Genomic DNA, 24304 nt, shown 5'->3' with positions numbered 1-24304 from the left:
GCTGAGAATGGATTAAATTCTCCAGATTCAGGGGTGAAACCCGAACGGGGTCACCAGGCAGAGAAACAGGGTACATGTGATGTAAGACCTCACTCCTGCCCTTTGGCACCTTCAAATCTAAGAGTTAAATACCTTGAGCTAAGAGAAGGTGATATCCACAAGCCAAACACCACCCTACATGGATCATGGTTGTGGCTTTGCTTCTAAGCTTGGCTCTTCTTATCTTGGATTTACTGACTTCTCTGAGCTCTACACCGGGTCCTGGGGTCCGGGCAGGACAGACTTTTACAGAAAATGCCTCTTCAACAAGGTATGGTCTTTAAAGCAAAGGGAATCCATGTTTATTGATTACCTACTATATGCAAGCTCCTGTACTAGGCACATACAATGGTCTCTTGACTGGTTCATGGGTCAACTCCATGTGGTAGATTTTTTAGGTGCAAAGCAGACAGGACCATGATGCATGAGTGTGCAGCAAAGTGAACCTGGCAAGGAGCCTGGCATTTCTTCCCAATGTAGGTCAGGTTGCTTTGAGGCTAACACTCAGCATCATTATCCATCCTGGCCAGTCCCTGCTGATTCTGTGTCTGCAAAGGACACTGCAGGCTTCTGTCACTGCAATAGGAGAGGACGGCAGGCACACCCAGATTAATGAATCCAGGCGAAGAACCTGCCAGGCATCAGGGCCAGAACAAGTATCATGGTTCCACTGAACCCGAGGAGCATCTTAAAATCTTACATATTTTTGCCAAAAATGAATTCTACTGCTGGCCCCTTCCAATGCCCCAAATTCAAACAGACATAAAAACTGCACCCATTTTAATGCATCAAATGCTTGCTGAGGTTTTATCCGAATCCAAATGGGAATTAACAGCTGCTACTGAAGGGAGGAACACTGAGGATGTTTAAATCTGGGGCAGGAGTTTTCTCCCTCCCTTCCCCAAGCTCTGAGCTGACCTGTAGAAAGCGATCTGGATCTCAGTCCAACGGGTCATTCAGAGGCAGTGAAAAACATCTTAAGTCTTCCAGGTCATCCAGAAAATGAACTGGCCCACTGTGACCTGGGGGCCAAAGCCAACCCCCAACCTGTTCTGTAGGTTCCCAGAAGTCAAGGTGAGGATGGATGCAGAGCCGCCAGGCACTCCTTCTTTCTGCACACCTGGCCGCCGATCCCTGGTCTGAAACTACTTAGTCCCGTGCCTGCCCCCAAAACAGGGGTTGCCGTTTGTATCATCCTTTATTTCTGCACAACTCCGCCCCATCTGTTCCTCAAGACAACTCAGCAGGGGCCAAGGAGCCTCCTGCCTGAATCCCTGCTTCCTCTGCACCACAGGACCCAAGTGGACCCAGGGAACAGCATTCCTTTATTGCACAAACAGTAAAAGACCCAATCCCCATCCCAAGGGGTGTGGGTGAGCTGGCTGATTAATGGACGTTAATACCCAAGAGCGGCTCTGCATAAATAACCGCTTTCCGGGGTTGGCCATGCTGAGGTCTACTGACTCAGGTCCGCCTTCCCCAGAGCAGCAGGAATGGGCACACTGTGAGCCGGGGCCAAACCCAACCGCAAATGTTCCAAACACTGCTTTCTTTCTCAAGTCAGTTCCAGACATGAGGGTGCCCCAGGGAGGACAGAGCAGCAGGTGCTGCTTCAAACCGCTTTGCTCAAATAATCTGTATACTCTTTAGACCCTGGTTCATAGAGGAGAGGCCGAGTTCTGGTGCCGACACATCCAGCCACCCCTCACCCCCAGCAAACCCAAATGTCCAGAGCAGCTCAGAGCCCATTTTTTGGGTCCAGGCTCCCAGCCACCCATCTGTGAGGGTTTTCACTGTCCCTGCCAAGCACAGGCCAGTCCCTGGCCATCTAGGGTCTTCCCTGATGGGATGCTGCAGGTGCCCTTGGACTCAACATCTCCCATGATATCTTTTGTGCTCTCGGGCACCCAGCTGGTAGGACCTCTGTCTGCTAACTGCTGCTGAGCAGGGGCGGTGGGGGGAGCAGGCACCCCACAGAAAGACAAACGCTCAGACGTCTGGTCTGCCGACAGGGAAAATGTTACCAAGAGATAAATGGTGACGACTCTCAGCCTCAATGAGATTCAGCGGTTCGTCCAAAGAGGAATGCGCCTGACCAAAGAACAAAAGGATGACTGCATATTAAGGTCATTTACATAATTCACCGTCTTCATAACACATCACAGATCAAAAGGAAAAGCACCATTTCAACTGCTGCTGGAATGTCTTCTGGCAACATTCAACATCCATTTCTGATTAGAAGGGAAAAAAAGAAGAAGGAAGGAGCTGAAGAAATAAGAAATAGAAGGAAACTTCTATGACATGATAGAAAGAAAAGAGAAAAAGAAAGAATTCACTAAGGAGACTTGTTCCAAAATAAATAACTTCATAGCCTCCCTATATATCAAAAAGTAGTTACGGAAAAAGCATAAGAGGAAAAATATCTCACTCATGACCACAAATGCCTAGAAAAAAAAAAGTAGCAAAAAATCTACCAGATCCATGAGAACAGTCATAAAACTTTACCGAGAAACTATATGTATCTGAATAAACGGAGACTCACACCATTTTTTTTTCCGGCATTTTTTTAAAGACGTCAGCTTCCCCTCAGTGACTCTACCACGTTAACATCATCACAATAAAATTCATTAAAAAAATTTTGGAAGAGGAAAGAAAAAAAAAGGATTTCAGAAGATGAGCCTCAGGCTCTCCGTATGATTAAATAGACAAGAAAAGCCAGGCGAATTTTGAGTACGAATAATGAGGGGCACTCATACAACAGATGTTAAAATGATTTTTTTAAAAACCAGTAATTAAAGCCATTTGGTAGTAAAAAGCAGAAGAGAAGGACTGAGCAACAGAACAGAAAGAAAAGCCTGCCAAAAACTTACAAAGAAAGAAAAAGTAGATGATAAAACAATGGCAGAATTTTAGCATTAACTGAAGTCCGAGAACCTTGCCAGCTAGGCTGTGATCCGGTAAACTCCTCCTGCACGCTCCTCACAGATGCCATCCATTTTCCACCCGCTGCCCCTTCCCCACCACACCAGCCACCCCAGCCACACCGGCCAGCACTGCTCTAGGACCCCTGGTGACCCCGACTTTGCGCACCCACGCAGAGCCCGGCGGGCGTGTTGAAACCTTTCGCTGTTCCCCTCTCGCTCCGCTGCATCCAAAGGGCAGATGCCACGCTAACACTAAGAGACAGCCAGCCAATTCCTCGCACTGATGTCAAAAATGCAAACGTTTGGTTTCTGCCAAAGTAACCCAACTGAGATGGTGCCGTTCGCTCGTGTGAGGACCGGTGACGTCTCCCTTCACCTGCAGGAAAAGAGGTCCAAGTTCTCGAACGTGGCATAAAGACCCTCCATACCCGCGCCCCTGCCTACTTTCCCCTCCGCAGTCACCGATCCCCCCCGCCAGACCAGCTCTCTCTCCTCTGTTTCTCTCTCTCCAACCAGTGCTCACGGGGTCCTTTGAGAAAATGACTCTCACTTACTGCTACTCACCCCCAATACATGTCCCAATCGATAACCCCACTCTGGCACCACAGGCCTTTGTAAAGAGTCTTTTGTGCTGCCTGTGTTATACTATACTCTTAGGTATCCCATCAAGTCATATCGTGCTGTCTACGTGCCCAACTCCTGCCTCAAAGAGCAGGGACCTTAACCTCTCTCTGCCTCCAACTCCTCATGTATAAATGATTATAACGTCACACCGGAGTTCCCACTGTGGCTCAGCAGCAACGAACCTGACTAGTATGCACGAGGATGCAGGTTCGATCCCTGGCCTCCCTCAGTGGGTTAAGGATACAGCATTGTGAGCTGTGGTGTAGGCTGGAGACGCGGCTCAGATCTGGCATTGGATGGCTGCGGTGTAGGCCGGCAGCTGCAACTCCGATTCGACACCTAGCCTGGGAACCTCCATATGCCACGGGTGCAGCCCTAAAAAGAAAAAAAAAATTTAAATAAAATCACACCTACACAAAGAAGACGAATAATGAAATGAGGCCATGTACGTAAAGCACTGGGAGGTGCCTTACACGGAAAAGTGTTGGTAAGTTTTAGTGCCTGTGGTGTAGACCAGCAGCCACAGCTCTGATTCAACCCCTAGCCCGGGAACTTTCCATGTGCCGCGGGTGCGACCCTAAAAATAAAAAAAAATAAAAATAAACTTACAAAGTATTAATTCTTGCTACTGTTACAATTATCTGCTCCTTTTTCTCCTCTTCTTCCCACTTCAATAGCCTCCCTGGAACTGCAGAAGCTGGACCCAAACGTTGTCTATACCAGGTGATCCCTCTCTTATTTTCTACTTTTGTATATATTCACAATGAACACATACTATTCCAGAGATTGAAATACATACATTTTATTCTTTTTTTTTTGTCTTTTGTCTTTTTAGGGCCACACCCGCAGCATATGGAGGTTCCCAGGCTAGGGGTCCAATCGGAGCTACAGCTGCTGGCCTCCACCACAGCCACAGCAACGTGGGATCCAAGCCGCATCTGCGACCTACACCACAGCTCAGGGCAACGCTGGGTCCTTAACCCACTGAGTGAGGCCAGAGATCGAACCTGCATCCTCATGGTTCCTCGTTAGGTTCGTTAACCACTGAGCCACGATGGGAACTCCCAATACATCTTATTCTTAAAAATTACCCTAGATCAGGGCATGAATGCAGAAATGCCTCAAGTGGATGTATCTTCAAGACACGGCACCTGAAAGCATCACAGCTCCTGAGTCATCTGCTGACCTGAAGTTCACCTTGTGCCTCTGATAAGCCACCCAGGGGCCTATGACCGACAATGTGGATGCAGAATCATTGCAGGTGTTTCCAGCCATTTCCTTTTCCAGCTGAGTACCATCCAGAGCGCGTGTGCCAACACCGCTTACACACCCCCAAGCGTTCGTTTATGTTCCAGTTCCTCAGGCTGCCATTGTTCAGCTCTGCCATGAATATTCGATGCGGTGGGTCACAGGGGTCACAGCCTGGAGCGGGGTGTGTGTGTGTGGGGGGGGCTAACAGTAAGCCCAGAACCACCACCACAACCATCAGAAGTAGCGTTCTGATGAGGTAGCCCCAGGACGGCAAAGGGGCCGCTCCAGCTGCTTGCAAGCTCCCAGACAGGTATTAACAAAGAAAAGGCCTCTGCTTTAGCCCAAGACAAATCTGGGAGGGCCCCGAGGGAAAGGCTATCCCCCAGTCATCACAAGCACAGAATGGGGTGACAAGGAGGGCGGCTCAACAGTTCAGGCCTCAGGGGGAAGAGACCCAAGTTCACGCAAGCTGGACGGCAGTGCAGCCAAGGCCACAGACACTGAGCTCCCCGACTCTCACTTCCGAAACCTGAAAATGGCAGCCCGGACCCAGTCCCTCTCGGCTCCAAATTCTATCATTTTATGATTGTCATGTGGCTCATGGATTCGAAACATGACCCAGTCCTCAAGAATGGCATTGGTGGAGTTCCAGTCGTGGCTCAGCTGAAATGAATCTGACTAGTATCCATGAGAATGCAGGTATGATCCCTGGCCTCGTTCAGTGGGTTAAGGATCAGGCGTTGCCATGAGTTGTGGTGTAGGTCGTAGATGTGGCTCAGATCTGGCATTGCTGTGGCTCTGGCGTAGGCTGACGGCCAAAACTCTAATTCAACCTCTAGCCTGGGAACCTCCATATGCCATGGGTGTAGCCCAAAAAAAAGAGACGCTGCCCCCCGCCCCCAAAAAAAGAATGGCTTTGGTGAACTGATCACAGCACACAGATTCAGAAACTGCTCAGCAATATTCCACTCTGCCTCCTGAGATTTACTGAAACAGTGTAACTCAGAGTTCACAGCACTGGGATCTGCCGGCCCTTTGTTTAATTTTTGCAGATACCATAGGAGTGGCCGGTTTTCACAGGGACTATCCAGTGTTCAACATTAAAGCTGACAGGCTATGTGATCACTGTACAATAGACCCCCAAGTCATCTCATTCCGTCCCCGCTCTTGTTTCACGTCTGGGAACTGGTCCTCCCTGTCTTGCCCTCACGTGGACACATCCTCACCTGTCTTGGCCGCCTCCCTCCTCCAGCTCAGATGGGCAGCCTGGCTTGGCCCAGCTCCCCAGAAGCAACACAGATGTCTGGATTCCTGAGTCCTTCCCTGGTAACCGGTTAGGGGTAGTGATGGAGAAGGGGTTACAAGTTTTCCCTCTTGGAGGCCAGCTGGGACCAGTGGCCACACATTGTGGTGGTGGCCCAGGCACCTGACACAGAGCTGACGTTAACATCTATGTGATGAAGCCCTGGCTGGTCTAATGTGGACACTTCTCAGTGAATAACAGACCGGGAAGCCGAGCTCCTAACTTGGAACCAAATATCAAACTAAAAGCAGAGAGAGTCCTGTTCTTTTCATGCAACAAACACACACACGAAGGGCCAGGTGCTGAGACAGACACAATCTCCATCCTCCAGAGCTTCTGGTCTGGGACCCACAGGGTCTCCATGCACGAGGTGGTGGGGGGCAGGAGGACCACTCAAGTGAAGGATGCTGCCGGGCTCCTTAGAGGGCAGGCAGGAATGGGGAGGACATGGTCAAGATGGAACAGGTGATGCCAGCAGTGGGCCCGGGGGGGCGGGGGGAACATTTGCAAAAGCGTCAGGTGTGACAGGTGGACAGGTGGGATGGCCACCAGGGCGGACAGCAAGGCGGTGTTTTCAAAGGCCAGGTCATGGATGGCCTTGGGGGGAAGCGGAGGAGGATGAAATTTACCCTGAACACTACAGGGAAATACTAAAATCCTTCCAGAATTTTAAGCAGAGACGTGACATTTTAGAAACACCACTGTGGCCACGCTGTAGAAGCTGGACTAGAGGAGGACGTCTCTGTGTACCCAGAGACCAGGCGGCCACTCACTCTCAACCCCTCGGATGTGTGATGTCCCCAGAGGCACATGTCCTGTCCCCTCCCCGCCGCCCTGCCCAGCCTCACTCAAAGGGAGGCCACTGACCAGCAAAAAAAGACCTTCTTCATCCACAGTCCTTGTCCCTCTCAGGGCTCCATGTGACACCTGCTTTCTCATTTTTTATCTAAATTATGGAAATAATATGTGACCCCTGTGACAAACAAAATATATACTTGATTTTTAAAATTTCCTTTTTTTTTTACTGTCAGAAAATAAGATTGTGCCATAAAAATAAGTTTGCATTTTGCTTTTCATATTTAACAAAAGCTCATCCTTCCAAGTCAATACACATAGATCTCACCTTTTCTTTTTTAAGGGCTGCATAATAGTCTGCTGCATGGATGCAACATGCTTTGTTTTGTCATCCCTATTAAGAGGCATCAAACAAGGATCTAACAAATGTTTTCATATATTTATCTTTAGGAAAGATTCCCAGAGGTGAAGGAGTTGGGTCAAAGGTTTGCAGATTTTTTAATAGCTATTTTCACATCACTACCCAAAAAGCTGGAGACAGTTGACACCCCCAGTAGCAATGCCCCTGTCCCAGTGTCATCCCCAAAACGTCTTGTTCCCCCAACGGACCCTAACCCAGCACCTCCCTGTTGGTCTCATCTGACCTTTCTTACCCACAAGGTCGAGGCCCTTTCCATACGATTAGTGGCCATTTGAATCTCTCTGAATTGCATTTCCTCTGCCAATTTTCTACTGGGTCATCTTTCTCTTATCAATGTGCAGGAGTCTTTCTATAGGAATTAGACTCCTCTGTTCGCCATGGACAAACGTTGCCCCCAAACTTTTATTTATCATGTGACTTCATCTGATGTAGTCTGTGCCTAAAAATATTTGTTTTAAGCAAATCAAACATGTCGTTCTTATCTTTCATAGTTTCTCATTTCAACTGATTTAACAACTAATTTTTTTTAATTTGTGTTTTGTTTCTAAACTGTTTGCCTGTCTGTGCCAGGATTCATGTACCCCAAATCACCACCCACCTAAGCGTAAAACTAAGGTACCCCCACTATAACCACCACCTGGGGCTCTTTGAAATCCTCCTAAGAAAGATAAAGGGGAGAGATAAACATGATTTTTCTAACCATACTAAAGAGAAGGGCTAAATGCAATAAAAACCTTTCAGAGTCACCATTGCGTTCTCCCTCCAACCTCATTAGGCGTGAGTCCCAAAGGGCAGTCACTCTCCAGACTCGGCTCTCTTGATTCGCATTTAAACTAAAAGTTTCAAAACAGCAGCCAACTATGTTAAGGCTGAGTCCCTTAAGCCCCAGAATCCATCCCACTGAATCCATAAAATATGACGACCTTGGAGCTAAGCTGAACTGTAGTCACCATCAGGCACCGGGGGGGAGGTTGCTAAATGCAGGCTAAACACACAATCTGAACCTACTGGAGGGAGTACCAGGTGCCTGTCTGTGGCGTCAAACTTAGGTTACAGCCAATAGGGACATGCTATATTTTTAATATAGTCCCTTCGAGGCCACTCCCCACCCCCGACCACCAGTCCCTGAAAGGCCTCTAACACCAGCTCCACGGCCTTTGCTCCTCTGCTCGCGGCTCCTCCAGCCTCACTGCGCGCAGGGCATGGACAGCCCGCGAGGGCACGCCCGGGCACGTACCCGAACATGGCGACCAGCAGGTTGACCAGCAGGATGTTGGTGGAGAGCATGTAGATGCACACGAGGGGGATGGTGATCCACTCGGGGAAGCGGGGAAGGTTGTGCTCGTCCAGCTCCACACACAGGGGCTTGGACTCGTTCCCAGTGAAGGTGCAGTGGGAGAAGTCGTACGTGGTGCCTGGAGGTGCAGAAACCCAAAGGCGAAGTGAGGACCCTCCAGAGGGCCAGGGTCCAAAGGGACACAGGGTGACCGTGCAGCATGATGGGCACTGCTCCGCGGCACTCTGTCCAAACCAGGTGTAGGCCTTCCCATCGTGTGTGCATCCACTCCACACGGAGACACTGAGCAGCTAGGAGTGGGGACTTCACCAGGATGGGGGAGAAGAGGAAGTGCAAGGTAAGCATGGTCTTTGCCCTTCGGGAGCTTCCGGCCTCTCTGGGCAGATGGATGGTCGACCGCACAGCTGTTTGGACAGCTCTTTGAACCTTTCAGCCCCAAGAAGGGCTAAGAAGGAGGTGTTCAGAGGACACTTCAGGCACAAAAGGGGGCATCCTCCCATGGTCACTGGGAACAGCTTCCACAAGAAGGAAGCATCTCCGAACCGAGGACAGAAGGGTGAGTAGGCACCAACTGAGTGAACGGGGAGAGGCAGAGCATCCAGAGAGGGGACCGCATGTGCAAAGGACCTGCGGTGGGGGTTGGAAAGGTCTGTGAAAGTGAGGGAACAGATGCACGGTGACCAGACACGTTAATTTTTTATCTTTATACTAAAGGCAAGGGGTGGCCATTAGACTGCTTTACACAGAGGAGTGACACGTCAGAGTCTCTTTATTCAAGGATTGCTCTTTGCACAACTATAAATGTAATAAATTCATTAAGTAATAAAAAAATAATAAAGTAGAAAGAAAAAATTTAAAAAAAGGGGGATTGCTCTGGGGAGTTCCCGTCATGGCTCCGTGGTAATGAACCTGGCTAGTATCCGTGAGGACACAGGTTTGATCCCTGGCCTCAATCAGTGGGTTAAGGATCTGGTGTTGCTGTGAGCTGTGGTGTAGGTCACAGACGCAGCTTGGACCCTGCATTGCTGTGACTGTGGCATAGGCTGGTAGCTGCATCCAACTGACCCCTAGCCTGGGAACTTCCATATGCCACACATGTGGCCCTAGGACAATTAAAATTAAAATTAAACAAATTTTTAAAAAGCAGTCTGAAATGTTGGGCCTAAGCTTGCAAGGCAGACAGACAGAAGCTCCTGCTCAGGAGGAAGAAAGGCTTTGACAGTTCGTGTCCACTGCCTGGTGTTGGTCACACTCCAGCCATGTGCTTCTAAGATGACGCCCAGAGCCAGAGCAGGGAGCCCTGGTGCTGGAAGCAACTGCCCCCTCCCAGCTGTCCCCACCTGGGGCCACGTCAGGCTCACCGTCCACGTCGCTGGGCACCTGGCCGAACATGGCCAGGTAGGGCTCGTAGATGACCGAGCGGAAGATCCACCTCCAGCGGTGCTCATTCTGCCTGAGGATTCCTTGCCTGGCCACACCGAAGGCCACCATCCAGACAGCGAAGAGGAACAGGAAGAAGAACACGTCGATCAACTGTGACGAGAGGACAGGAGAGCAGGGTCAGGACCAGGCCATGGCTGCTCCCCTACTCCGCTGACCACAGGGGAGCTCAGAGGCTCCGGAGCCCTGGGACCTAAGCCACCCAACATTCGCTCATTAATTTTTAAAAATGGCCATCATCACCCTCAGGTCTCCAGGCATCTGTCTCCCAGCATGAAAACTGACAGGCGCATTTTTGCTCCCAGGTCCCCAAACCAGCTCAGTAGCAGAGATGTTCTGAATGAGACCAGCCTGGAGCCCCTCCTTCTCTCCAGTTCCGCGGACCCCTCAGTCATGCCTGCATTGTTTCTTTCCCTAAGGCAAAGAAAAAGCTCTCCTTGTTAGGCAGGAATGCACAGTTTCATCTTTTCTAAGGTTCTGCGCACAGAGCATGACCTCTTGGTGACTCGATGCCCCAGATACGCTTTGAATTAAAACCACAAACCGGAGCTCAGCCTTGGAAAAGAAACCTCCAGATGAGCTCATCCAAATGCCCATCTGATTTGAAGACAGAGGCACGAGAGGTATGAGTCACGTGGAAAACAAGCTGAAAGAAGCCACATCACCGGTGTGTAATTATCACCCCCCATGAGACGGGTCTGGTAGCGCTTTCCTGACGTCTGTTCCACTTGGTTAGAAAGCCAAAGCGCCAGCCCTCACTCTACCTCTGGCTCACTGCATGTCTCCAAACAAACATATTAGCCTCCTTGAACCCGATAGTCCAAATCTATAAAATGGGTATAAAAGTCCCTACCCTGCCTGGGCTCGGAGTGTCAAATCTAAATAAAGATCGTTCTCAGAAATGAACAGAGTTATGCTCTTTGCTCCTGACAGTCATCCTGTGTTAAATTTTAACCAGAAGGGGCCCCGATGAAAACACATCAGAGAGAGCAAACCCGACCGATGGTGAAATGCAGCCGTCACTCTGCAGACAAAATCCCGTCGCGACAGTGAGAGGAACCTGGGTACAACCGGAAGAAGGACAACTACAAATATTCCTCGTTCTTACCATCCTCTGCAACATGATAATCTTGGGTCCTAAGTTTCTGCTGACAGTGAAAATGTGGATCAACCTTAGCGTGAATATGATGTAGTCCAGGCAAAAAATCACGCGTCCGGAGTAGAGAGAGGTTCTGTTGGAAGGGTGGAGCCTGTGGGAAGAAGGGGAACAGAATTTGTGAGACGCTAACAAAATATTTCAAAGCGGTGCTTTTGAAAAAAACAAGGAGTTCCTATTGTGGCACAGTGGTAACAAACCCAACTGGCATCCGTGAGGACTCGGGTTCCATCCCTGGCCTCACTCCGTGGGTGACGGATCCGGCGTTGCTGTGAGCTGCGGTGTAGGTTGCAAATGACTCAGATCTAGCATGGCTGCAGCTGTGGTAGAGGCTGGCAGCTTCAGCTCCAATTCAACCCCTAGCCTGGGCACCTCCACATGCTGCAGGTGTGGCCCCAAAAGAGCAAAAAAATCAAAAAATAACCAAAAGCATGGCAACAGCCAGGAGCCGGGGAATGGAGAGCAAGTGGGATGAAAGACCAGGGAGCACACCCTCCCGTCAGTGACTGAAAACCAAAGGCCCCATCTTCTGCCCTCGTGGACCCCAGGAGGGGCAAGGAGGTCACACAAAACAGAGCGGCCAAGATTCCCGACCCTTTCGTCTTCCATCCTAAATACGACTGCGGGGCCCATCCCGCCATCGCTAACTTCCGGGCTCACAAGGTCTATAATGACTTTAGCCACTTGAGACTCGACCCTGCCAGACGTCCCCCCAGGGAAACGTACCTCATTTGCACCAGATCATTTGATTAGCTAACCACCTGCTAGCGTGTTAATGGACCGCCATATGTGCTTCCTACCTGGGACCCTCTAGAATCACATCCAGCCAACGGCGACTCAAACGCCGGGCCTTTAACCCAAAGGGAGGCGGAAACTGAGGTCTGACCCCATTCAAATCATCGAGAGAGCACTCAGTGTAAAGCACCTCACTCTGGGTAAACGCACACGTGCACAGTCAGGCTTCTGGGCTCCAACAGAAGCACGAGCTCTCCCTCGACGCTCTTTAGGGCAGGCAGGCCTGGAGGGAGCAGGCCTGCACAGGGGGGAGCCAAGGCTTGAAGGCTCCCCAACTCCCCTATCAGGTGGAGTCTGGTTGCTTTTTACCTTCAACCATCATTTGCAGCTGAATTTTCTAATCACACGCTCTGGCTCTGGGATGGAAGAAATCCTGTAACTGGGAGGGCAGGCTCCAGGACCAGCATTCGAGTTGAAGTTAAGTGCAGGTGAGACGATGACACGGCCCCAGACGAAAATGCCGTGTGATATTTCACATCCTCATCCATCTCTATGCCCCGCGACTTTGAACTCTCTCTCCCCCAGTTCTAGAACCACAAAGGGAAAACCCGTGCGGAACCCTTTGGCAAATTCCAGATCACCAGGGGGAGGGAAGACAGGAGACAATTTTACACCAACCAAGCTGGTGTCTCTAAGAGGCAGAGACAGCAGGCATTTGCAATAATCTCTAATAGGGGCAGACAGACTTTTCTTGGGCTTGAAATGTCTTTCTTTCACCTTTCCACCCAAGAGAATCCAAAACCATCTGAATCTTGGGAGAGTGGCAAGGACTACTCACCGAAATACGATTCCTGCTATAAAGTAAAAGAGCCCAAGCGTGTCCATGACGTTCCACAGGTCGGTAAAATAATTCACCCCGTTCATGTACCACTGCCGCACAGAGAGGGACAGAGAGAGGACACAGCAGTTTAGAAATATCAGCTGCTTCCAGGTTTACGAGGCTTCACACACTTTTGTCCAGATCCTTTTGAGCCAATGATGTGCCAAGTGGGTCCTACAACTGCACTGTGCTATTCCAGGGGGATCGGAAAGTAGGCTGCACGCTTGCTCTTCTGTTATTCATGGATTTCTAGCAAAGTCAAGAAAAAGGACTCTCGGATCCTTCCTGTTCTTTAAAGAGGAACTTGCAACGAATGAGTTTAGCCTGTGTGGGAAAATATGGAACCCCCTGAGAAACCATGTACAGTGGTGCAGGTTGCACACTGCACAACTCTAGAGGGTGTTATCCATCACAGATCTGTGTGTTTATTGCGAAAATCTTCTGGCAGCTGGCAATAAAACATCTCCATAAAAGGAACTTTTTTAAAGTTTAGAAAACTTTTTTTTTTTTTTTTGCACACAGGTGGTATATGTGTTACCTGTAAGGACAGGTGTGGTCGCAGAAAGGATTGATAAAAACAATGTGCCTCTGTGAGTCTTCCGTCATGATTTGTAACTATTGGTCATGATTTCTCAGAAGACAACATGTCAGGAAAACACTTAGAGGGACAAGATTCTCCACAAGAAGATGGCACCTGGACAGCCTCTCTGGCAATCCACGTGCCAGATTTGGGTGGCTCCAAGGTGGGCATCTAACCCTTTCCTTCATCCATTCACTCACAACATATTTATTGAGATTGCAAACCCACGGGATTGCAAACCCATATGCTGGGCTTCTGGGACATGGAGACATCAGACTGGGTACGATGTCGACTCTCAAGGAATCCACTGGCCCGTGGGGAAGACAGACGTGAAACACGTTTAAAATGAAGAGTAAGACAGGTCGGAGGGGAGGTAAGAGCAGCGGCCCACGAGAGCTCAGGTGAGGCAACCACCAGACTCACGCAAGGCAGGAAAACGACAGCAAAGTCGACTCCATCAGAGGAACTTTTCAGTTCTGCTAAATGCAGTCCCTACACAGGGCCACGTGCTATGCAGATAGATAAGACCTAAGAAAACAAAACCACGGAACCTGCCCCAAGTCAAGCTGGTGGGGGGGCGGGGTTCTGAAGCTTGGTTTCTTCTCTCCTGCATCACCCTGCTTCTTCAGACCCCATAGTGATCCCACCGTCCTAGGCTTGGAAGGAATTCAAGAAACATCATCCATGTCTCAAGAAAGTAGTTCTTTTCATCCATTTTATAAATGAAAATAGCAACTTTAGTGGACAAAGGGGTGAGGGCTATGAAATCAAGCGCCAAGGAAGGATGAAAATCCCCCACATGTGAGCAGCCTGATTTGACCGTGTTCCCCTGGGGGAGGGCTGCACTCCTGAGCTCAGAAATCGAGTCAGGATCCCTAACGGTCTATTTGGGTGGTCCCAGTGACACTGATCGCCGCCTCCAAGAGCCATTCGCAAGGTGACGGTGGTGGGGACAGGCTCTACCTGAGTCAGCTTCCCTCTGAATCACTGTATGAGGCAGGCAGGCACAGGACAGGCGGGAGCCTCAGCCCCCTCAGCCTTGGGCTGCATGGTGGGAGGAACCCTACAAAGATCAATTCTGGGCTCAGAGGCACCACTGCAGTAAGAAAACATCTTTAAAAAGGAAGAGCAGGAGTTCTTGTGGCTCAGCAGGTTAAGAATCCGACACGGTCTCTGTCAGGATGCAGGTTCGATCCCTGGCCTCGCTCGGGGTTTAAGGATCCAGCATTGCCACAAGCTACAGTGTAGGTCACAGATGTGGCTCAGGTCTCATGTTGCTGTGGCTGTGGTGGAGGCTGGCAACTGCAGCTCCGATTTGACCCTCGGCCTGGGAAGGTCCGTATGCTGCGGGTGTGGCCCTAAAGAGAAAAAAAAAAAAGGGGGGAATAACAGCCTCTTTTCTGAATGCCAGAGATATACTCATAAAATATCAGGACCACTTATTTCTGGATTTGAGGATCCAAGGGCCTCAAGACTGAACGTGTCTTCCGAGAAGGGATGGTGAGACTTACCTCATTTTAAATAAACATTCACAGTCTGTTTAACAGACCTAAGCATTATTTAGCAACTGTGTTTGCACTTATTGATTGCCTTGGTTAAAAAATTCCAATTCACAGAGCAACCTCTGCCCCTGGGCAAGGGGGACACAGGGAGAGACTGCAGGGCAGGCCTCTGACCCAGACACAATCCGAAACAGGTAACATCCTGTGCGGTTTTGATTTTCCACTAACAAGTGTGGATTAGGTTAATTAAGACAGTCCCAGGCCAGCAGAACTGTCTGAAGCATCCAAGCGCGTGGATGATTCCAAAAGGCCCGAGTCTGCAGACCCGAAGGGAAACAGCGACCCCTAGTGTCGGTCTCCAGTAATGACAGGAATCTGCGGGGGCACAATAGAGCTGCTCCCCCCTGGCAGAGCTGGCCTTGACCCCACCTGACCCACACTCGGGAGCTTCCCTCACCACCACCTTCATACGCAGGATCTCTGGGTGCAAACTATCCATTCAAAAATCACATTTACGAGTTCCCGCTGTGGCACAGCGGGTTAAGAATCCAACCACAGCCGCGGCTCAGGTCTCTGCGGAGGTGCTGGTTAGATGCCCAGCCCAGTGCAGTGGGTTGAAGGATCCAGCACTGCTGAAGCTGTGGCATAGGTCGCAGCTGGGGCTCCGATTCAATTCCTGGCCCGGGAACTATCACACATCTCGGGTGAAGCCATAACAAAAATAATACATAAATGATGTTTACAAAGGAACAGAGGAAACACTTGGGACAAAACCGCACGTCCTTATCAGCATCCAACACCACCGCCGTGAAGGGAGGACAGCTGGGACCCAGCCAGACCCTCTGGACATCACGTGGGGCCCGGGGAGTAACTGGGAAGCACATTAATGTGCCTACCAGGAACCTCGTGCCCACCGCCCACTCCCACTCCTTGTCCCTGCTCTGTGCCCCTCCCGAGCAGTGCTCCACGCTCCGCCTGCCCAGAGCCCCTCTCCAAACAAAAGGCACCTTCCTGCATGACCCGAATAGGACACGAGCAGTTCAATGTACACTCGATTTGTAGGAAACGCTTGTGACTTACAGACTCCAAATTTTACTATCGCTTGTCCTCCGTCCATGCAAGACATGTTCATCTGGTGCTGCCCGCCATGCTCACCCCCCGCCAAAGGTGCCCAGAAATGACCCTGCCACCATCTCTAACTGGCTCAAAGTCCATGAAGACAGAGATATCTTCCCACTTGGGTCACTGCTGCATCCTTAAGTCTAGAACACTGCCTGGCACCTAACGGCTGCTCGATAAATCGTTGTTGAAAGAAAGAGTACATGGATGAAGTGCTTGGCTTAAGCCAGGATGCCTCTCCCTGTATCCTCCATCCAGGCCAAGCTCTGCCCGCCAGAGGAACTCAGGATAGGTTCTCTCTCTGGACCTCCCTCTTCCTTAGATGCCTGGAGGATCCAAATGATATGTGGACAAGGGCCACAGGGCGGCAGGGTCAGGAACAGGACGAGGGGAGGAATGTTGGGAGCCAGAATCAGGAAAAGAACTTTTTACCTTTTTCCAACCAATCCAAGGAGCAGCCATCAACAGCACCCCCTGCTCAGAGGGATACCTGGCCCCTTCCTTCCAGGTTCCTTGGCACTGCCCAGCTGTGGCCTCACACGTCACCCTTGTTCTCAGTCACAGCACAGCTCTGGAGCTGAATCAAAAAGCCCTTGCCTCATCAATTCATTTAAAAAAAAAAAAAAAGATAACACACTTGGCCAGAAAGACAACACCAGCTCCCATGCTAGTTCCCGAGGATCAAATATGAAAAAGAAACAAACATCCAAATTAAGTCATTTCCACGCTGCCCAATTCTGGGCAGGAGTGGATTTGTGTGAGGAGCCGGAACTCCCAGCAGAGCTGATGCTGATGAGATGAGTGAGGCCACTGCGTGGGACACCCTGTCCTCTATTGGGAGTAAGTCACGTGATGATCGTTCTGCTGTACGTGTGTGCTCTCACTCTGTGGTACACCTTGAACTCACAGTGCTATATGTCAGTATCTCTAAAAAAAAAAAAAAAAAAAAGGAACCTCTTCCAGTAGGAAAGACGCCCTTTAAGGATGGGGGACCCGGAGTTCCCAATGCGGTGGGACAGGATCGGCCGTGTCTCTGCAGCACCAGGACGTGGGGTCGGTCCCCAGCCCAGCACAGGGGGTTGAAGGATCCAGCGTCGCAGCAGCTGTGGCTCAGGTCTCAGCTGCAGCTCAGATCTCACCCCTAGCCTGGGAACTCCATATGCCTCGGGGCGGCCAAAAAAGGGAAAAAAAAAAAGATGGGGAACCAGAAGATCCAAGAAATTAAGTACGTTACTACCATGCCATTTGCACTTCCTGCAGCTTTTTCCCTCTCGCTCTCCTTCTCTCCCTCCACATATTTGTGCTCAGGACTTCTTTCCCTGCCTTCCCTCTGCAGCGAGACAAGTCCTCTCACTGCACCCCTTCATCTTCTTCCTCTGCAAAAGCCAACATGGGGACACTGTCTTCTTCTCTTGGATGTGCCTTGAAAGGTGGTCGGCCATGCCCTGGAGGGAAGCAATGGGAGGACGGGACTCAGGGCCCCGGCACCCGACCCCACTGGTCCAGGAGGGAACACGTGGGACCCATGTGGCACGGCTCCCACGACAGTGTAACTCTCAGGAGGTTCCTGGGTTAAAGGCTCCTGGTTAACTTTCTCATAATGGTCTGGGCCCATTTCCCGTTTCAAATACTGACTCTCCTCCCATCTTTCTCTACTTCTCCCAAGCAGGATATTTTCACACCCTTGCTGATGATACAAAGTAAGTCAAAAGAGAGAGAGAAAACTAGAAGGCCAAAGACGGCTGCTGAGAAAAAGGCTACCTGGAAGGGTTGTAGGCTGAGCCATGCCCCTCCAAATTCATACGCTGAAGGCCTTGCTCCCAGCACCTCAGAATATGACCCCGTTTGGAAGTTCCCGTTGTGGCTCAGCAGTAACGAGCCCCACTAGTATCCACGAGGACGTGGGTTCAATCCCTGGCCTCCCTTAGTGAGTTACAGATCTGGCGTTGTCATGAGCTGACAGGGCTCAGATCCCAAGTTGCTGTGGCTGTGGTGTAGGCCAGCAACTCAACCCCTAGCCTGGGAACCTCCATATGCCACGGGCGCAGCCCTAAAAAAAGCAAAAAAAAAAAAAGCAAAGAAGATGTCCCCGTTTGAAAGTAGGGTTCTGGTAGATGTAATTAAGGTGAGGTCCTCACTGGAGCAGGATGGGCCCCGGACCAACATGATTAGTGTCTATGACAAGGGGGGACTTGGACAGAGACAAGCACAGAGAGAGAACTCTGTGTGGGCGTGAGGACAGGGATCACATAAGGCATCGACAGCCAAGGATGGACAAAGATAGCCAGCACATCCCCAGAAGTTGGGGAGGAGCCTGAGACAGATTCTCCCTCCCATTCAGAAGGAACCAACCTTGCCCACAACCTGATCGCAGACTTCTGGGCCTCCAGAACCATGAACTTGTGTTGTGACGCCACCCAGCTGGGTGGCCATGACTGTGACCTCTTGAGCCAATGCCTGGAACATTCACAAGGCTGATCTGAAGTCATAGGAACCATAGAGACCCCTTGCATGTCAGCAACACCTCGTCCTGGGGGAGAGTTGCTGGTGGACAGAAAGCCTGATAATCTTGCCTTGCTCAACATAATTCCACCTGCACCTCATCTCCAGCCTACACTGTACCTCCATCTACTAGGTAAGTGAAAGCAGATCCAGGGCACTGATGCAAGGACTCCTGGAACCTCTTGTGCCCAAGGCCAACACCGCTAATGGGTTAAGACACTCTCCTCCTGCAAAAAGAGCCTCAGAATCTTTCCAGGGCTCCTGGAAGCCGCCAATAAAATCAAATAAACATCTATTAGAGTGGGCATGATGATCAAAACCAATTTAGGATTTCTATTCTAGGCAGTGATTCGGTAAAGTCAAGAACAGCATTCTTTGCTCTTCCAAACATCTTGTAGCCCTTGGCATAGTACCTTATAAACTGGAAGCGCCTAGGGTATACTTGTTGACCTGATAGGTTTTTGGATTTGGGATCAGAAGGAATATGAGTGACAACAACAGTAGGTCTCAAACATTTTGTAAACGACTATTTTGGAAGGATTTCTTGGATAATTTTCATGAGGATTTAGGGACAGCACCAGTCTTCCCCAGCCACATTTATTTATTCAACAGTACTAGGCACCTGCTATATGCCAGGCCCAGGCTAAAGTTTTGGACTTAAGGGTAAGAAGAAGATGCCAAGCAGGGCTCCCAAGAAACTTCAGAAAAGCACCATGAATAATTGACACGAACTCCCTAAAATCCACAGGGACTTACAGAAATTTCCACCACTGTCCATCTGACACACTGGGCCTTAAGATGGTCTTAGCCGGAAGGCCCTGCTGATGCCCTGACACTCATCCCGCTGGGAGAGGGTTTACCCTCCAAAGTCAACCTCCTCTTTTTTTTTTGGTCTTTTTTTTTCTTTTTTTTTTCTTTAGAGCCATGCCTGCAACATATGGAACTTCCCAGGCTCGGGGTCGAACTGGAACTGCAGCTGCCAGCCTACACCACAGCCACAGCCACGCAGGGCAACCCACTCTTGGAAAGCATCCCTCCCCCTGAGTAATTCACCTCCATGAATGACCATTAATCAGAGAGCAGAGCGTGAGCTTGGTGCGAAGCGATCTCACCGAAGAGCGTCTTCACGTTCATGGGCTGCCCCCCTAACAGGCACATTTATTTGGGGGGAATCATGACTTGGGAAGTTCAGGAGCAATTCTGCTCCCCCCGGCATTCGGAGAGGGGGAGGCACCCCACGGGGGCGGGGGGCCGTCCTACCTGTCTCACTTCATCACAGAACAGGACGAAGACCAGCGCGTAGAGGACCAGCTCCGGGGGGTGCGGCACTGAGTGGAAGTCCATGAGCAGCACGTAGGCGAAGAGCAGGAGGAAGGCGATGTAGAAAACCACGTTCCAGGAGAAGACCACGAACGGGGACGTGAAGAAGGCCACGTAGGACCACCAGAGCTGCCTGCGCTTGTCCAGGGGCTTCTTCCTGGACCGGGGCATGAGAGCACGGCTCGGTCAGGCTCAGGGTCCCCCTCCTCCCGCACACAGGGGGATACACGCCCACAGCTGGGCCAGGGAGGGGCGGCGGCCCACGGCGCTCGGGAAGGACCCTGCCAAATTCGGCCTTGGCACGTCGTGGTTGCCAAACCCAGATCCTGCCTCGGATACTGAACACAGGACCCCACCTCCACCTGTCGGAAATCAAACCCCAGGAAAACCAGAGGAGACCCCAGACTAGGGTGAGCATCGTGAGCTCTAGGCCTTACAATCCTTTACACACGCGCACACACACTCACACACGCACATGTGTACACACAAAGCTGCAGCATGTACACACACACACGCACACATGTACACACAAAGCTGCATTATATACACACGCACACACACAGATGCATGGACACACACACAGATGCATGGACACAGGTACACACAAAGTGATTTTGTGCCTCAGTTTCATACCTAAATGACACAAAGCCACAGCCAACCAAGGGTATAATGAACAGACACAGGATAATTTTCCAGTTCTTGGTGTCTCGGGAAATCTCTCCGTACCACTGCTTGGAAAGAAAATTCTACAGGAAACAGAGACAAGGACATAGGTCCTTATTAAGGTAATGACATGCCAGGTGGTGTGCAACTGCTCTTCCCAGCCCTCCAACGCCCCGCAAATACATAACCCTCTGCACTGAGGTCCTTATCCTTTCCTATTAGTGACCTGGATTCTGAGGCGCTATGATTAAACCATTTAAAATTCTGTTCTATTTTCAGTCCTTTCCTAAACAAACTTTAGAGGTCGTGCGAATCCAAATTCACTAAGCCTACGAAAGTTAACCAACTCTAATGCTTATTATATAAGTTTAAACAAGTGTCCTTGTAGTTGTTGAAAGATTCACACATTCGCATGCACATCCAGTGCTATCTGCAGGTCCCGAAGGGTTCATTTCCGCAGGGAGACAGGTGACACTTGTCAGGAAACTAAAAGGAAGTCGGGAAGGGACAGACCACTGGTGTCTCAACACCAACTCCGGCTGAAATGCACGGAAAAGCTTTTCCTCGATCTTATCAACCCCTGAAAGATAGACCAGGTGTATCCCAGCAAGGTGTGAATTAGTCAACTCAGGTCGACTTTATTTTATTTTTGTCTTTTTACGGCCACACCTATGGCATACAGAAGTTCCCAGGCTAGGGATCAAATCAGAGCTACAGCTGCTGGCCTACACTACAGCCACAGCAATGTGGGATCTGAGCCACGTCTGTGACCTCCACCATAGCTCACGGCAACGCCGGATCCTTAACCCACTGAGCAGGGTCAGGGATCAAACCTGCAACCTCATGGATGCTAGTCAGGTTTGTTACCACTGAGCCACGACAGGAGCTCCCAACTCAGGTTGAGTTTAGGTCAACACAGAGAGGAGAGCAGAGCCACAGAGAGGGACCACACAGCTCTCAGAAAAGAGCGTGTCAGAGTTCCCCTTGTGGCTCAGTGGAAAGGAACCCGACTAGTATCCATGAGGACGCAGGTTCAATCCCTGGCCTCGATCAGTGGGTTAAGGATCCAGCAATGCCATGAGCTGTGGTATAGGTCCCAGATGTGGCTGTGATCCTATGTTGCTGTGGCTGTGGTGTAGGCCTCACCTGCAGCTCCAATTCAACCCCTAGCCTGGGAACTTCCATATGCTGCAGGTGTGGCCCTAAAAAAACAAAGGAAAAAAAAGAGCCTGTCTATCAGAAGGGACCAATGTGTCTGTGGCAGACTGAGGACCTGAGGCCTCCCCAGCACTGGCAGTGGGGCTAGGATCCCCCCACACACCCGCACCCCACGCTTCCCTCCAGGAGAGGACAGGGGCTGCTGTGGCCCCAACTGAACTTGGCCCGAGAGGAGCAGCCCCCAGGAGCAACAAGCTGCAGTTGGTGGGAAAGGCCAGCTTCCTCGTGCCCAGAAGGGCAACACAGGGCAGGCGCCATGCAGCTCCCGGAAGCCTCAGGAGGTGAGCGCAGGGGCAACTCCCTCCTTAGTGCACCTGCAAATCCCTCCTCCCCGTCTCCTCCCTGACTCACGGCCTCCACTCCCCTCAGACGCCTCCTGGACTCATGCCCAGAACAAAATACTTGCAGTCAAATCCTTGTTTGGGGTCTTCTTCTGCGGGGCACATAGACAAGTAGGATCCAGCCTACCTCAACGTCCTGACCCTGCCTGGGCCACCGCCAAGCAGCACCACGAGGCCCCTGGACACAGAAAGGTCCCCACTAGCTCTGGTTCTAGGGTCACTGGTGACATTTGACCCCTCCATGGTACCCTGCCCACAGCAACAACACCCTGTGGTCCCACGAACGTCAGTGAACTGGCATCTGGTTGAAACCCTCGGGCTTAAGTGAACGAGGACAGGAGCACGAGTCAGGAGCACGGCAGCCAGCCCGTCTCCCGGGCACCCTCCACCCCAAGGCCAGCGACCCCCAGCCCGCTTCGGTGCAGAGGCTGGAAAGGAGCCACAGCAAGACTCCTGTATCTTCCTTGTCACACAGGACCTTGAGGCCACTTAGCGGCCCTAGCAAGCGGGTGTTTTATAAACACGGTGCTCGTTACTGCTGCACAGAATGATGGCAAGTCCATCGAGCAGACAATCGGTCATCATGGGATCAAATTCTAGCCCCTCTACTTGCTCGCAGCAAGCTGGGGAACATTCCAGAACCGCTCTGAGCGCCGAAGTTCTCTCCTTCCTCTCTTTCATAAAATAGGATGACGTCAACTGTCGACCACCATGTGTGCTGAGAAGACACAGCGTGGCTGCCTGTGTCGGGGGTGTCAGTCCATACAGCTCCCCACCTCCCTTCCCTTCCACCAGGCCCTCCAGCTAGGTGGTAGATAGAAAATCTCCCCTCTGAACCCTGAGGCCCCAGGCATAAAATTGAATCCCAAGGCAGAAAACGTCTACACTGGCGGAACCCACTTCATACTAGTTTCTCCGCTGCCATTCCTACGAATAATAGCTGTAACAGTAACAGTGACAGTGACAGCCCAGTCATAAGGGGCTGGCACCACTGTTCACAGGTTATCTCACTGAGTCCTCACTGCAACCCTTCCTTCCTCCCCTCGCATGCCCATTTTACAGATGAGAAAACAGAGGTTCAGAGAGCTTGTGTAATCTGCCCCATCCCTACAAACTAGTTAGAGATACACCAGGCCCAGCTCACAATCATGGTCTGCGCCATTTGCTTTGTGGAAACTCAAGCTCTCTCTTGCAGCATCTCCTGAGACAAGGACCTCTGCCATCTTTTGATATCGCCCATCTTCTCCTGCTGTGGCCTTGAAATTGGAGGAGAAGATTTGTTCTCAGTATTCATTTTTGGATGCTGCCAACAGCATCTGATGTAAAAGGCCCATTTCTGGGCGTGACGTTTGGTGACTGTGTGTTTACCTGGACCCCGGGCTGGGCGATGAAATGCTGGTCCGTTGCCTCCACTGCCAGCTCCAAACAGTTGCTTCCGCCCCAGGCTTCACAGGAATAGACCAGGAGTTGTTCGGCCAAGTCCTCATCGCTGCTGTAACACTCGGTGAACAGCTCTAAGTGACATGAGCAGCAGAGAGAGGGCAGCAGGAGGCAGGGCTGCCCAACAAACAGAACTTGCCCCCGCCCCCGCCCCCCAACCAAGCCCTGACTTCCAGAAAAGCCTGGCGGTGAGCATCCTAAGTTATAAAAGGCAGAGTGGGAGCTGCCACTGTGGTGCAGTGGAAATGAATCTGACTAGTATCTGTGAGGAGGATGCAGGTCCGATCCCTGGCCTTGATAAGTGGGTCAGGGATCCGGCATTGCCGTGAGCTTCGATGTAGGTAACAGACTCAGCTTGGATCCTGCATTGCTGTGGCTGAGGTGCAGGCTGGCAGCTGTAGCTCGGATTCAACCCCTAGCCTGGGAACATCCATATGCCACATGTGCGGCCCTGAAGAGCAAAAAATAAAATAAAATAAAAGGCAGAGCAAATGCCAACACAACGTGCTTCTCTACTGAACAAAGAGACCTGCTTCAGGTGCCCCATACCCAGCACAGCGCCTCTTAGAAGCAGGTGTCTAGAAATGCCCATGAAGTGAGCTGCAGTGAACACGGGGAGCCCCCTCTTGGGGGGGGGAGGGGCTCAGCTCCTGGGGAGGGGATCCATACCCTCTCCCTCCCCTTCACAGACCAGCCCCCTCCATCTCATTTAACCTTCTGTGCTTTCTTGGGGAAGGTTCATTGCATAAAAGGC

General features: G+C 50.9%; 1 protein-coding gene across 1 annotated transcript in view; it reads right to left on the bottom strand.

Annotated features, from left to right (window-relative positions):
- The window catches only part of TRPM8 (transient receptor potential cation channel subfamily M member 8), an 81371-nt gene that overhangs the window by 23319 nt on the left and 33748 nt on the right, over window positions 1-24304 (bottom strand). Inside the window, exons 15-21 of the mRNA XM_047770265.1 lie at window positions 23479-23624; window positions 20522-20634; window positions 19829-20045; window positions 12824-12915; window positions 11203-11344; window positions 10016-10187; window positions 8595-8772 (exon numbers count right to left, since the gene is read on the bottom strand). Coding sequence (XP_047626221.1) covers window positions 8595-8772; window positions 10016-10187; window positions 11203-11344; window positions 12824-12915; window positions 19829-20045; window positions 20522-20634; window positions 23479-23624 — 1060 coding nt within the window. The remainder of the gene's footprint in view (window positions 1-8594; window positions 8773-10015; window positions 10188-11202; window positions 11345-12823; window positions 12916-19828; window positions 20046-20521; window positions 20635-23478; window positions 23625-24304) is intronic.

This window comes from Phacochoerus africanus, chromosome 3 (genome assembly GCF_016906955.1).
Source record: "Phacochoerus africanus isolate WHEZ1 chromosome 3, ROS_Pafr_v1, whole genome shotgun sequence".
NCBI classification, from domain to species: Eukaryota; Metazoa; Chordata; class Mammalia; order Artiodactyla; family Suidae; genus Phacochoerus; species Phacochoerus africanus.
Note: the sequence above shows the minus strand (reverse complement) of the source record. Positions and strands in the feature narration are given on the sequence as shown.